Raw genomic sequence first — 14,917 nt, forward strand, 5'->3', positions numbered from 1 at the left:
TCAAAAACGATTTAATGCGGTGTCTACCTAGGATCTAGACCTAGTATAAATAAAACGTATAACGGTCTGTTATTATTACATGAAATATGGTTATATCAATTACGTGTTGAATCAGACCTATAATTCAGGTAATTGGGGAAGGGGGTCTCTTCTTATGATGTGTAACACACAACAGCTGTGGGACACATCTTAACACCTTAAGGTAATCTGTCAACAAAAGAAAGTGTGATTTATAACGTCTTTTCTGGACCCTTAATATATTTTTATCGCTCAGCGTTACATTCTCCCATGTTTTCCATGGCAACGCGTCTAAGTTCATTAAGAGAAACCTCTGAGTTCATTCCGACAGTTTTTTAATGTCCAATTTCGAGCATGTGCTTTATCAGTTGTTCTTAGGATAAACAGAAAATGCGAAAAGAAGTGGCCATTATCGTACAAAATGCCTCCTCACGGTAGGTACAATATACTTTGTAATTCTTCCGTCATTTCAATTTGTAATGTGTAACTGCAACGCGTGAGGCATATGGTTTTACCGGAATTCCTTCGTTTTTTGGACATGATTGTTAACTCGTGGTAAATCTTTATTGTCGTGAGCAAATTATATCTACACATATGAATCAGTGGAGCTGATTCTGTTTTAGAATCACATATGTGAATAAAAAACTACCACTCTGGACACTTTTGCCATCAGACATATTGCATAAGAAAATACCACGGACACAAAGCATAATCATTCTCAGCAAAAGCTTAGTGTATGTTGTTTCAAAGAGCATTGTTCTTACTGTACATATTCATGCACAATACGGCTTGCACGCATGGATTTCTGCTGGCACACATGTGCTTGGATTCTCTCTGAGCGTGTCCTTTTGTTAAAGGTGATTAAAGACAATTGGCGTTTGAAGCCACCCTCCAATTAGAATTCAAACAATGAACAAAAACAAAAACCATTTGTTGTATTGGTGATATCCAACAACTCGTCCCATTGGTGAAGGTTTGATTGCAAGTTAAAACGGACTGAATGTAAAAATATACACTCCAAATTGCGTTTCTTTGCTTTTTCAAATCAAAAGACGTGAGAATAGCCGAATAGATGTTATCACAAACTTGCTAAAGGATTACACAATTAGCCAAATCGGGCTAATTCCCCTTAGATCCTATTCCGCTTCCAAGCTGTTCTGTAATGTAGAAGAACCAACTACTATACGTCATCAAAATGGCCACCCACACGGCAGATGTTATCAACCCATTTTAAGCATCGGATAGGCCGAAAGATTCCCTTCTTCTGCAACGAGAGCAAGCCGATGCCACCTCTTGGACCCGTATTTATTTATCAGTGAGCGTTTTGCCAGATTTATTGGGTGATAATCGGAAAATCGCCCATTTTCACTTCAATGGTGAGCCATATCTCCCACGCTTGGAAATTCCGAATGAAATGTACATTTGAGGCATGAATCTGCAGAAACAAAACGTCAGTATTTTTGTGACAGTGGATTGCTTCTCTTCTTCAAGCACTCGGGTGGTCCGCGACGTAATCAGCTTACGCTGTCACCTGTGCATTATTTGTACACACAAACGTCACAACTGAACGTGCAGAATTCGGTATCATGATATATACTTGCACTACGCCGTTTCAGCTTGTTAGACAACCTACGGAGGTCACTGAAACATCCCACAGAGCGCTGAGATGTGTGGACGATTTGGATGTTTTTAGTGGTGGCATGTGGTCTTGTGTATAGGGCTCTGGTTACAAATCAGTCGAAATGAACAAGCGCTGGGCGCGGAGAGTCTTCTAATGGGTGACCGTGTTCGGCAAACATATGTGATACATGTGGTCTCATTTTAGGCAAGTGAATTTGTTCAAACATGTCTCAAACATGTCCACCCAGCAGAAAGTGGGTACCTGGTGGGATACGTCATGTGACTCTAGCTTTCTCGCGCCTCACGTGCAGCTTTGGTTATCCGGGATAATAATGTGCCGTGCAAGCGCTTGGAGCAGACACTTAGTGCCTGGAGTATTTAGCGCTGTAAACACACTCATTATTATTGTTATTTTAACTCTGGATCCAAATTCAGACATAAAGTGTTTAAGGGCTGAAATGTAAACTCACAACTAGGTTTATATCACCATTACAGCTTCCAGGCATCAGTCACAACCCCGGAAACATTATCCTAATGAAACGCGATTTAGTGCACGTTGCATTAGTGCACATAACAAAGGATCTTCGAATAAATGGAACGTTCCATCTGGAGGCTGTATGGAGTGATACATAACGCCTTCTTACAAACGCTGGCTGTTCTTAATGGCGTATAATTGTCCTGGTATTGTTGGGTAGCAGTTGGGGGCTCATAAATCTCAAGCTATGTCTATCAGGAGATAATTTATTTCAATTATCACCAGAACATTTAGATTAGGCGTTCAACAATCAACACTCTCAAGCATAAATCCTAAGGGTGTGTTATCTTGAAAATAGGTCTGAGTTGGGAACGCCGATCTTCCTCGACGGCGAGGATAATCCCTCTGTGTGTGTGTTCAAAAGCCCCTTGGCCGACTACCGACCCCTGCCTTGTTGTCGAACCTGCGGTCAAGTCAAGATTTTAACGATTGATACAATTCCGAGTCCCTAAATGTGACCAAACGATCAGATCGGGGTTATCAGTTTAGAAACATTTAGATCTAGAAATACAGACAACTTGCATCATTCATGTATTCATTCATTCATTCATTCTGCCGCCTTTATATTCATTCATTCCGCCTCTGTCGTCATTCCCTCATTCCGTCTCTCTATTCATTATTTCAATCTGGCTTCATATTCCTTCATTCCGTCCCTATATTCGTTTTATTTATCTGCCTTTATGTTCATTCATTGCTATTTCATATTCACTCATTCGCACATTCATTCAAAACTTGTCACCCCGCCTTTATATTTTTATTATTTGATAAACCTATCACCAATCCAAGCGATCAATCATGATATAAATCACGTGTTTTTGTCGAAGTACATGTGCTCCGTAGCAGTGCTTCCGTAGACTGAAGCCTAAAAATCCTACCAATATTCCAACTAAAGCTATCGGAAGTGTTGATGTGCCCGTATTCCCAGTTAAAGACATGCCGATTCTAAGAAAACGAGGAAACGTGTTGACTTTCTTCTGATCCAGAAAAACATTAAAATGGCAATGTACTTTGAATTCTGATTTGTTGGATACACCGTTAAAAGACCAATCAGTTTTTAAAGTCATACAGATATACTGTCCAACTGTCAATTACTTCCTCACGTCATAGATACTTTTTTAGAAAAGATGACAACATAACATGAGTATTTAAAACCCTTTCTGGAAATATGTGTTTGGGGACAAGGTATTGACCCAACTGTTAATAATAAGCAAATTGAAGTATCAAGGAGGCCTCACCGAAAACAGAAATAAGAGTGAATGAATAACTCAGGTCTGAAATCACCACTTTGACGTTTTCCCAAATTTTAATTTACCGCGGAGCAATATTTTGTCTGGGGCAAACAACGCGTTGAGGTCGTTCATGCTGCTGTATACCTGTGATGTAAGACAGCAACATTTTACATATTTAGCCTCCAAGGTATTTATCTTCATTTAGATGCGTCCGTTGTTGGAATGCCGTTGCCGCCGAAGTTCATTAGTAACGTGTAAAACGCGCTAACCAACGCGGGCGTTAGATTCTCCACGTACCGCTGTGTTTATTTTGTTTTGAAATATTTCGAGGGCTTGACCGCTAGCTGGTGCTTGATGTTGATGCAACACCTCCTATCTAAATGGATGCATTAGGTCTCCGTTATCGCTTTATTTATTGACCACGGTGACCACAGGTCAAGCTGGATACATACTGAAGTAGCATCTATCTGACAAAACCCTGAGTGATGGGCTGAAACATTCTCACCACGCGAGGGTTCATGGTTATTGTGATGACATTATTAATGACGTTAGTTATCTCATAACTCATCAACACAGGGTGTTATATCTTCAGATATCATGAAGGATATGCTAAACGTGATGAAAATGGCCTCCGATATAGTCTTCTAAACGTCAAGATAGTTTCTCATGGCGGGTGCTAGTTATATATTTATAGCTATTTTATATGTAGGTGTTGAACTGATTAAGTAGGTGTTGCTCACCTACACTCTTCTGTGTTAAGACACAGGTGTGCCTGTCTTTTTCACGTGGTCGGCGACAAGAAAAAGAAATTTGAAACCTATTCTGAATGTATTAACTCTTTACTAATACGTGTGATTTAAAACATGACTACCTCGTCATTTTCTTGTACATATGTTTGATGCTAACTACCCTGTCGCTCCTAGTTGAATCGCTTACTGTTTCCGCGTGCCGTGTGTTCTTCAATATTACTCTGTCGGCTTATTCAGCGGCCAATTATGGAACAGGTACACGAGATAACGTAGGTTCGTAATTACTATTTGTTAGCTAATACAACTTCTGATTGTGGAAAGACATTACGGCAGTGTGTCATACAGACCCTGAAACAAATATATCCCAAACCATGCAAGGCCTAAATATGTGACAAGTCTAGATTGCCGCTGAAAATGAAGAAAGTCTGTGGGATAAGTTTCAGTGGACATCATCAGGAACCGTTCCTTCAGAGACTAGATGTTAGTGAGTATATGGTCTCTCATTTAGCCCTAACCCTTCACCTCGTTTAAGCTACTATTCCTCAAAATGAAACTGACATCTTACAAATTTGTCCTTTGGTCATTTTGATATGTGTTAAGCAAAACTCAAGGCCTAACCAACGCAGATTCTTATATGTGCTCTATATGTTTATAAGTACGTTTGTTCCAATGACGTTTCATAGGCTGGGGTCCTACTGTTATATACTTATTTATCTCCTACCTGTTGTGTAATTCTGTACACTGTTATTATATTGTATGTGATACAAATATTACCAATGCACGTTTTCTCCGAAATAAATATGTATTGCGAATGCAACAAAGCACAATCATGTTAGACTCTCATTCAGAAATTCAGAAAGAAAACCCCAAAACTAAATCTTCAAATCTACAGCGCAATTAGAGTGCACAAACCTCATACTGTTATCATCAAATACCCGACCTTTGCGATTCAACAAAATGCTAAGTGTTACGAATACGAATCCAACCTTAAGGCGTCTAAAAACCACATAAATCAAAATAAATATCCCAACAACATCACACAGCCGTGCCCGCCAGCAACGTGTATCGGACAACGCCGAGACGCGCTTAACGTCAAAATGACGTTACACCAGACCTCGCCGTATAGATGTTACTGAATGATCAGGCGCTCCACGTGGTAGAGATAGTTTACATAAGCTAAGTACATGTCGAGGGGTTTTCGATAGCCACTGCTTAGGTATATAGACAAGGTTTTGACATTTGGAACGAAGCACATGAGAGCTGTATGCGAAATATAAACAGCCCAGCGTTAGGGAATGGCGTAAGCCGTGATATGTGTTGTGAATGCATACTGTATACTTTGTAAGATAAGCATTAAATCATTCTGATTTTGACATTTGCAAGTTTGGTCCTAAGTGGGTGATTACAAAACGAACGAGGGTTGTGTATACGAATGGGGAACGTTTAAACACATGGTCGACTAGGTTCTGGTTGTGGCAATTTCCCCTCGTATGTTTGAGAAGAACGCAGGATGCTTCAGTTCATAGAATTATCCTAACCCCTTATAAATCGCTTTCTGTTTATATACACTATCTATATATAGATGTATTCGCGGCAGTTTAGCTTGGTACGGATGACTACAAAACATGCAAACGTAACAACAAAAACGGATTGTGAGGAAGAAGAGTTTATTTAAGTCGATTGCTTTAAATGCAGTTGCTACCTCTAACTTAAGTGGAAAACAGTTATTCCGGAAAAAGTAATTTTGCGTAATAGACCGTTTTACGCTGAAATGCCTATTAATTGTGTAAAGGTGCATAACAGAACGTTAATGAGAACGTTCTGTGGTTATCTGTCTAAGTTTTCTCATAAATTAAGAAACAAAGTGCCCTATCGGTATTATTTAAAATATTATTCTATTATTAATATCCATGGCAACAAGGGCAAAAGATACTTTGAACTTCACTTTCAAACTCTCTGCCATCTTATATACGTGCAGCTAATGAATACGTTTTCCAAACAAACATTTTCAGTCAAAATACGTTTCGTCGGAAATGCATGTTTGCTTATGGATCTCGAGGTTTTTTCATTAAGAATCAGGATGAGGTGTATAATATGTAATCAATGACGGTACGCTATTTATAAAAATCAAAGGAACTTTCACACGGTTACCTGACAATGGTCAGCAATAGCAATATTTTATATTTAAATAAAGCCCACATATATTGGAAACCAGTCTAAACAGTCTGGAATAAAGCCTACACCGACATAGTTCTTGAATCAAAGCATAAAAGACATCGTTAGAAATACAGAACAAAGTATGAGCGGAAATTGTCAGTGTGGTACGCCAAGGTCAAAGCTGGCACAGAAAATTCGCATCATGTAATCTGCACTAAAAGTTAAATTGACCATGCTATGATTGATTCGAAAAAGCATTTCTGTCTAATGTCACTTCGACATGATTGATCAGCTGTTTCACGGTTGATTCGATTTAAATATGCACTTATTTCATTCCCTAAGAAAAAATCGTAAAGCTCAAGAGGATTGTCGATGTAAGGTGAAGGGGGCTTCAACGTCAAGGTTCAAGGGCATGTAGTGACGAGGTACTTTTAACACCAAAGTAGTAATATAGGGATCGCCGACCGCTATATTACTACTCATTAAGTAACTGAGTGAATGTTGTTTTATAACCCAGTCATTAGTCTGTCTCACAGTCCCCGAACCTCATTATTTTCCTTCTGAATTCCCTACTACAATGATAACGCCCTAAATGAAGCAAGTATAGATTTTCTCAGGAGGTTTTGTCTCCCACCTCACTGCGGCGGGAGCATCCCACAGCCCCGTATCTAACAATGAGGCATCAGACACTGCACAAAAACTTAAATGCTTCTCGGACGCATTTCTTTTCAAAAGTGACGAGGGCGATAGGGAGGAGCACATATTTTTCTCTCAGATATACACCTTGGGCAGTTTAACACGTGTTAATGGGTTCTATAGATTCAGTCACATTCGTTCTTAGAGACACTCATTCTTATAGTGGACAAATGATTGGTCGGGACGCGGCCAAGTCAAAATTATTTTTTTAAATGGCACTGAAAATTTGTTACGCACACAAACAAAAGTGACGCGCAGATGGCCGAGAAAAAATTCAATTTCTTATCTAGCCTATGTTGTTCAGCGCTGGTCTCCACACATTGTTTTACGAAAGTGTCAAATCTTAGTTCGCATGCCTTTGTTATGTGTATTCTAAATAGAATTCATAATGCATTTACCCTACGGTATTGTTATTGTTAAACAAGCGTATTTCACGTTCATTTTCAGGGTTCATCTCAACGACCTTGAGTCAGGCAATCCCTGTACGACCCTCACCTTTGATGAAGAACATGTTCATCACAGTAACAGTCTCCTCAAAATATTAACTCCGGACCACGATTCCAGTCAGTCAGAGAAAATAATGACTTTTATCATGGCGAACTTCCTAAAATAATGCTTTCTGAAAATCTATACTCCCTATGATTTCAACATACGATACAATAGTCTAGACACTTGTCATCCCTCAGAAGGTGGCGTATGTTCTGGGAGAACCCTATTAGTAATAATTGTACATATTATATCGAGACGCCACGTTCAAACTCGCTCACGTTTCTTATAGAATGACAAATTCAACCGGGCTATCGCTGTAACTCACATCGAAGTTGCCAAGAAGGAGTCATTAATCTTTTCATTGTGAACTATATACTGAGAGATCTCGTTAGTCCTCTCTTGCCAAACCGGGTTATCCTGGAAGCCATACATTTAGACTGAACCCAGCTGATTTACTTAGAAAGGTGTCATGCTTTATGGATGAACTTCTTTATATTATTACCATGAAACGTTAATGTATAGATTCCTATACAGCAAGTATCCTTCCGTTGCTACTGCGTTATTGAGATTGTCCTCCGTTGTTTCCACATCACACGGTGGCTGAGTGGGTTAGACGGTCGTATGCCGGCAATTACGTGCCTGCCTCTGAGGAGATGGGTTCAAATCCTGGCTGAAGGTGTAATCCTTATTATAACCATGTGTTATATTATATCGATGTATATAAGTCGGTGTTGAAGTGCTTCACTCAAGGCTTGCATGCCAACGGTGCCTAAATGTCGCCTCATAAGAAAACGCTATCAGACATAATGTATAATACCTTTCTTATTTTAAGCTTCTAAAATGCCAATGAAACAGATGTTTTACTTACTACGTTTTTTGTAACCGGAAACAGTTACTCCGTCGATTTATACAAGACAAAAAGACTCCAGATTAAACTCACATTACACGCTTGAGTTAAAGTTCGAAGAGTTCAGGCAGTGTCTGTATGCATGTAAATATCACAAAAATGAGGAATCGTGAACGGAAGTTCCATTAGGAATGGCCTTCAGTACAACTAAGGCATTAAACATATGTAAGGAAAGTAACGTTATTCCTCTCTGAGGACTATATTTCGGTATGCCGATTGATAGTTTTTAATGGGCAAAAAGATCAAAAGGTTGGAATTTCTGTTTGTAGTATGTTATTTAGATTTTCAGTTGTATAAAGAAGGTGTGTATGTACCGTGTATTCTGAATACTGAAATATTTTACCTTTCGTGCACTGAAAATGGTACTGAACTAAAACCGCTGTCTGATATATCGAGAGGTAGAAGAAAGCCGAAGCCAGGGAAGCATCTGAAGGCTGATAAGAACACACACGTGTTGGTCTCTTTTCATTTTTAGACGTCAGTCTATGGTTCTATCTGATGCCGCCCTCCAACAACAACAATATCGAAAGGCGCACAATAACTGATGCAATTAACGAGTGACTTAACACAAAGTGTTTGCTGAGAGAGACACTTAAAGTGAGTCAGTGTCATCTTATCGACAGAGCACTTCAGCTTTAAATGCCAATCTTGCTGACAAGTACACTACAGGCACACCAGCATCGCATGGCGTCAGATTGTACTTGGAACCAAAGGGGAAAGACACATCTGAAACAGGAGGACGGTTTTCGATGGTTCTCTGCTTGTCCTATCCTAGCGATTGCATCCAATGGTTCACCCTTGTCCTAAGTCCCCGCACATCAAAGAGTACGGCAGCTCATGGGTTCCTTACTAGATAGATTTTTATTTGTTTTATTCCGTAAAATCAATTTCGCTTGAATAACCAGGCGCAAGAAGCTAAATATTGTCGCAGGTCCTTTCCTTTATTGAAAATGGAGACTAGGTAAATACACCTTGGGTGCAAATTAATCAGACAACATGCATTGTAATACCAGGCTCAAACAGGAGAAATCGGTTAGCTTTTGGCAAAAAGAAACACGTGAAAGTAGGTCGCACTGCTCCCTGTTCTTTGGATCTTTTCCATCTTCGCAATGTTTCATGTTTATCCAGACACGCGCTATAATGAAAACGGTTTAACGGTATTTTTAATTTGTCACTATATACACTACTGAACAGGAGCTAGAGGATATTCCATTTCTTGCACATTATTCTTGATATTTCGTCATCATCATGGCTTCTTTATATAGCGGACCCGTGAAGGTCTGGGGTAGAATGGGTCTTCAGCATGCCATATGCTTGCCATAAAAGGCAACTATGCTTTTCGTATGAAGCGACTAACGGGATCGGGTGGTCAGGCTCGCTGACTTGGTTGACACATGCCATGGGTTCCCAACCGCGCAGATCAATGCTCATGCTGTTGATCACTGGGTTGTCTGGTCGAGACTGGATTATTTACAGAACGCCGCCATATAGCTGGAATATTGCTGAATGCGACGTAAAACTATACCCACCCACTCACCCATTTACATAGCGCACATATCCACGCAAACAGTACATGCTCAAGGTGGTCCTTTTTTCTCGTCGACCATGTTGGATGTCAATCTCAACGACACATCGTATTAACAATCCCGACTCCTCACAACTCCTGCAGCCACTAGGCGCACCAAGTTATTACGGTTTGCCCATCCTTACGACGCATTCTGTCACACCATAACTTTTGAATGAATCCAGTTTCATTTAATCTCTCTTGAGTAGCGTGCTATTGCTTAAACATTTCAAATACATATTAAGCAAATGAAATGAATGGAAACTGACCAAAAATGTTGGAACAACTTGCACACAATCTGTTGCTTAATATTCTAGTGAACGTTTAAGTTTAAAATTAGTTGACGCAACCTGCACACAGTCTGTTACTTGAAATATTCTAGTGAATGTTTAAGTTTAAAATTAGTTGAGAGAACTTGCACACAATTCATTGTTTGAAAGATTTTAGTCACCTTTTTAGGTTCCAACTTAGTGAGAACTACTTGCGCACAATTTACTGCTTGAAATGTTTTAGTAACTGCTTATGTTCAAGCTGGCAATGTGTGTTTCTCTCGGTCAGTTTTAAGGTAATATTCTTGTCGAACTGCAAATTATAGAAAAGGTGAAAATCTCTGAAAACCTGAGCTTAGTTTTATTTGAAAAATTGCCAGATTTTATCAACTGTAGATGAAAAGTGTCTTCACCGGTATTTATTAATGATATTTTTTACCGTGTTGGAAATCCTCCGTTATCTGTTTAAGACAAGCGCCAAAATTAGATCAAACTTTTTATGCCACCATTTCCACTACCCGAGAGCAGGAATGTGGTTAGGAAGTTTGAAATAAAAGCAATCACAACTAAAACACGAGGCTCTATAGGTAGAACAGGGGTGGAAGCATAGCCTGTGTTCATTTGCAAACGTTAAGATACAGGTACGAACATATAGTGTTAAATTAGGACAAGGGTTCCATTTCACAAAACGATCTTAGCCGTTACAACGTTCGTTAGACCTTGATGAAGTACAAGTGTTTCTGTCATCTTAGTACTAAGATTGTTTGATACTGGAGGTTGGAAATTCAACAAAATCAAATTGGCTTGATTTCTACACCTTATCGATCACAGACTCTTATTTCTACAGGGAACTGACCACAGACTAATTTCTACACAGCACCGGCCACAGACTGTCATTTTTATAGTGAACTGACCACACACTGTAATTGCTATATTGCACCGTCCAAAGACTCTCATTTCTATATTGCACCGACCACAGACTCTCGTTTCTACATTGCGCCGCCCATGCACTCTCATTTCTACACTGCACCCACCACAGGCTCTCATTTCTACACTGCACCCACCACAGGCTCTCATTTCTTCACTGCACCCACCACAGGCTCTCATTTCTTCACTGCACAGACCACAGGCTCTCATTTCCATACTGCACCGACCACAGACTCTCGTTTCTACACTGCACCCACCACAGGCTCTCATTTCTTCACTGCATCCACCACATGCTCTCATTTCTACACTGCACTCACCGCAGGTTCTCATTTCTTCACTGCACCCACCACAGGCTCTTATTTCTTCACTGCATCCACCACAGGCTCTCATTTCCACATTGCACCTACCACAGACTCTCGTTTCTACACTACAACCACCACAGGCTCTCATTTCTTCACTGCATCCACCACAGGCTCTCATTTCTACACTGCACTCACCGCAGGTTCTCATTTCTTCACTGCACCCAATACAGGCTCTTATTTCTTCATTGCACAGACCACAGGCTCTCATTTCCATATTGCACCTACCACAGACTCTCGTTTCTACACCACAACCACCACAGGCTCTCATTTCTTCACTGCATGGACCACAAAGACCTCAACCTCATGAACAAAGTCGACATTGCGCCGCCCATGCACTCTCATTTCTACACTGCACCCACCACAGGCTCTCATTTCTACACTGCACCCACCACAGGCTCTCATTTCTTCACTGCACCCACCACAGGCTCTCATTTCTTCACTGCACAGACCACAGGCTCTCATTTCCATACTGCACCGACCACAGACTCTCGTTTCTACACTGCACCCACCACAGGCTCTCATTTCTTCACTGCATCCACCACAGGCTCTCATTTCTACACTGCACTCACCGCAGGTTCTCATTTCTTCACTGCACCCACCACAGGCTCTTATTTCTTCACTGCACAGACCACAGGCTCTCATTTCCACATTGCACCTACCACAGACTCTCGTTTCTACACTACAACCACCACAGGCTCTCATTTCTTCACTGCATCCACCACAGGCTCTCATTTCTACACTGCACTCACCGCAGGTTCTCATTTCTTCACTGCACCCAATACAGGCTCTTATTTCTTCATTGCACAGACCACAGGCTCTCATTTCCATATTGCACCTACCACAGACTCTCGTTTCTACACTACAACCACCACAGGCTCTTATTTCTTCACTGCATGGACCACAAAGACCTCAACCTCATGAACAAAGTCGACGGTGAATACGTTGGCTTTCTGACGTGGACACGACAGCTGCCTAAGTGAGCAGCCTTCTTTGCATGTGTTTTTGATATATTTCAACTGTGAAAATTGATGTAGAATCTGGAAAACGGAGAAGGGCGTGTTCTTGTAAAGTACCGAGTAGTCAGTTTCCTATCCATGCCAACTCTCCATACGAATCTCACGAGATAACGGGCTACCAAGATACATCACCCACGGTTATTAATTGGAACAACCTGGCCACGTGTAGTATGAACATCTAGATGATCAGTGAATGAGGTTTCTTACTGAGGTCTGACTAGGATAGTGTGGGTGTGAGATCTCCCTGGCTGCATTGTACGTTTACAGTTGATAGATGAGACTGATAATGTTTAGATTTTACTGAACGACCCTAAATCACTGAAACCTGGTAGACAGGCATGTCTGTTTCAAAGCAGTGATTGATTCATATACCTTTCGTCCGTCGCACTTACGTTTGTCTCGAAGTAAAAGCTTAGTCCCTTTGTATGCTTTCTTTAATAAATATTTTTCGGTTAAATAGAACCTTGATTAACTCGAATCATTTCCGTCGATCTCTTCACCATCGACACAATTATGTTTGTATTTATTAAGTCAGAATGTTTATCATGTTACTTGTGTATTCAAACTAGCGGTCCAGTGTTACAGTGGCCTTTCATACAGACCCTGGAACAAATATATCCAAGACAGCCCATGCAAGTCTAGAAAATGTGGAAAGTCTAGATTTCCACAAGAAAGTTTCAGGGCTCTTTTTCAATATATTCTATTTTCATTGTGAACTGTAAAATATATTCATGTCAAAGACTAGTTGTTAGCCCAATGTCACAGGTATGTGAGTCATTTCGAAACAGGGCATCACTGTGACAAACTGTTTAAATGCAAGTGCTCTTTATGGTTGATAAAACCATTTAGCTCATAATTACACATACCAATAACCGAATTATGAAATGCTGAAAATTAAAAACAAACACATATCTATAAATGTAAAATTTAACGCACTCCATTTAATTTGAAACGACGTATATAAAGTGTTACACACATGTACTCTATTTCAGTTTAAACACATAATAATTCGTTTCATCATATACTTGTGTTAAATGCGCTTTTAGAAAGAAGCCACGTGGGCCGTGTATCGTATCGAAGATTTCTTACCGCGTTAAATGGAGCTCATGCCCTATCATCTCAGCTATTTATTGAAACTAAACTGTGCTATATTTCATCTAATCTATCTTCACTCCTCGTTCCCCAGGTTGTCTAGACCTAAAAAAAACTGACTCAGCTTGTTAAATAAACACATCATGCTCCCACCTGTCCGTATCTCCGTTGCTGCGTAGCCCCCCTATTTGTTATTTACACACCTTCGGTGCAACCGACACGACTTTGCTTCATGTGTGATGGTTGACAGGTAGAAGGAGCTTATATGACTTCACAACACAATGGAAATCGACATGCAATTGACAAACGCTGGATGAAATCGACACAGGAGGAGGGATAGGTCTTATCAACAAGTTAATATCTTTTCGAATTGTGTTTCAAGGTGTAAAAGAGCTTGTTGTGGGATCTTCTCTATGACGATGTGGACATGATCCTTACAATTTCAGAGAGGGTTTAAGCTAATCTCCTTCCTCTTATCAATGGATGTTAACATAGCCAAGAAGTTAATAAACATTTACATTCAAGTTTGAAAAAAATAATCCGGATATTTACATTGGATTGTTCTTTTGCAAGAGCAACATCCTCTCTGTACAAATATTTATGTACAAGAAGACGAAGTGTACATTAAGGAGCATACAAGGAGCAATTTACCCACACGCAGTTGATAATGAAACCATTTAATCATGATTTAAAATTTAAAGTGTCTATATTAATATGAAAGCCTCGTGTAAGAAGCAACCAAAGTCGAGGATAGGAATCTAGAATTTGAAGACATGAAAAAAATAGATGGACCATTTATTTCCTGAAAGGTCAATGATCAAACACGTTTCAATCCAAATACGTCAGTTTCCATGTGTTTTAGGGGATTCTTTATGAATCTGATACCAGTGGACACATGAAAACTCATTTTCCATTTTACGACATACTTAATCCGTATGCACTATCATCCTCTGACTGTGGTACAGAGGATTGGAAAAAAGATGAAAGCGTGATTCATATATTCCCATGGTACTCGTCCACAGTCTTTGATTCGTCTCCCCTCGGTGTGTAATAGCAGTCACGGGTCATTCCATGGAAACCACTCATATTTTCCGGTATGTGCCACCTGAGTAGTATGTCTTTCGCTCGTACAGCTTAACCAACTTAACACGACCTTGTCCTCGTCCAGGGCTCGTATGTCCAAAAGTGTAGTTATAAAGGTGGATATGGTAATAGTGTTCGTGAAAGATCTCCAGATTATTAAAGGTTACAAAAGGCCTAGGAGATGATTTGAGCCCGGAAATACGG

General features: G+C 40.1%; 2 protein-coding genes across 3 annotated transcripts in view; one reads left to right on the plus strand and one right to left on the minus strand.

The window, feature by feature from the left end:
- Nucleotides 1-14,917, minus strand: part of LOC137291372 (pyrethroid hydrolase Ces2e-like) — a 93,080-nt gene that overhangs the window by 63,414 nt on the left and 14,749 nt on the right. The window lies entirely within an intron of this gene.
- LOC137291101 (putative protein FAM47C) lies at nucleotides 1,875-13,733 on the plus strand. The gene is made up of 4 exons (XM_067822382.1): nucleotides 1,875-1,892; nucleotides 11,213-11,662; nucleotides 12,187-12,276; nucleotides 13,725-13,733. The coding sequence occupies exons 1-4, from the start codon at nucleotides 1,875-1,877 to the stop codon at nucleotides 13,731-13,733; spliced, it is 567 nt and encodes a 188-aa protein (XP_067678483.1).

This window comes from Haliotis asinina, chromosome 7 (genome assembly GCF_037392515.1).
Source record: "Haliotis asinina isolate JCU_RB_2024 chromosome 7, JCU_Hal_asi_v2, whole genome shotgun sequence".
Classification (NCBI taxonomy): Eukaryota; Metazoa; Mollusca; class Gastropoda; order Lepetellida; family Haliotidae; genus Haliotis; species Haliotis asinina.

Bases quoted from the DNA above. Each gene is read 5' to 3' on its own strand.
- LOC137291101 (XM_067822382.1), top strand. The intron at 11,663-12,186 runs GTTCTCATTTCT...CACCTACCACAG, and splicing joins CTACACTGCACTCACCGCAG to ACTCTCGTTTCTACACTACA.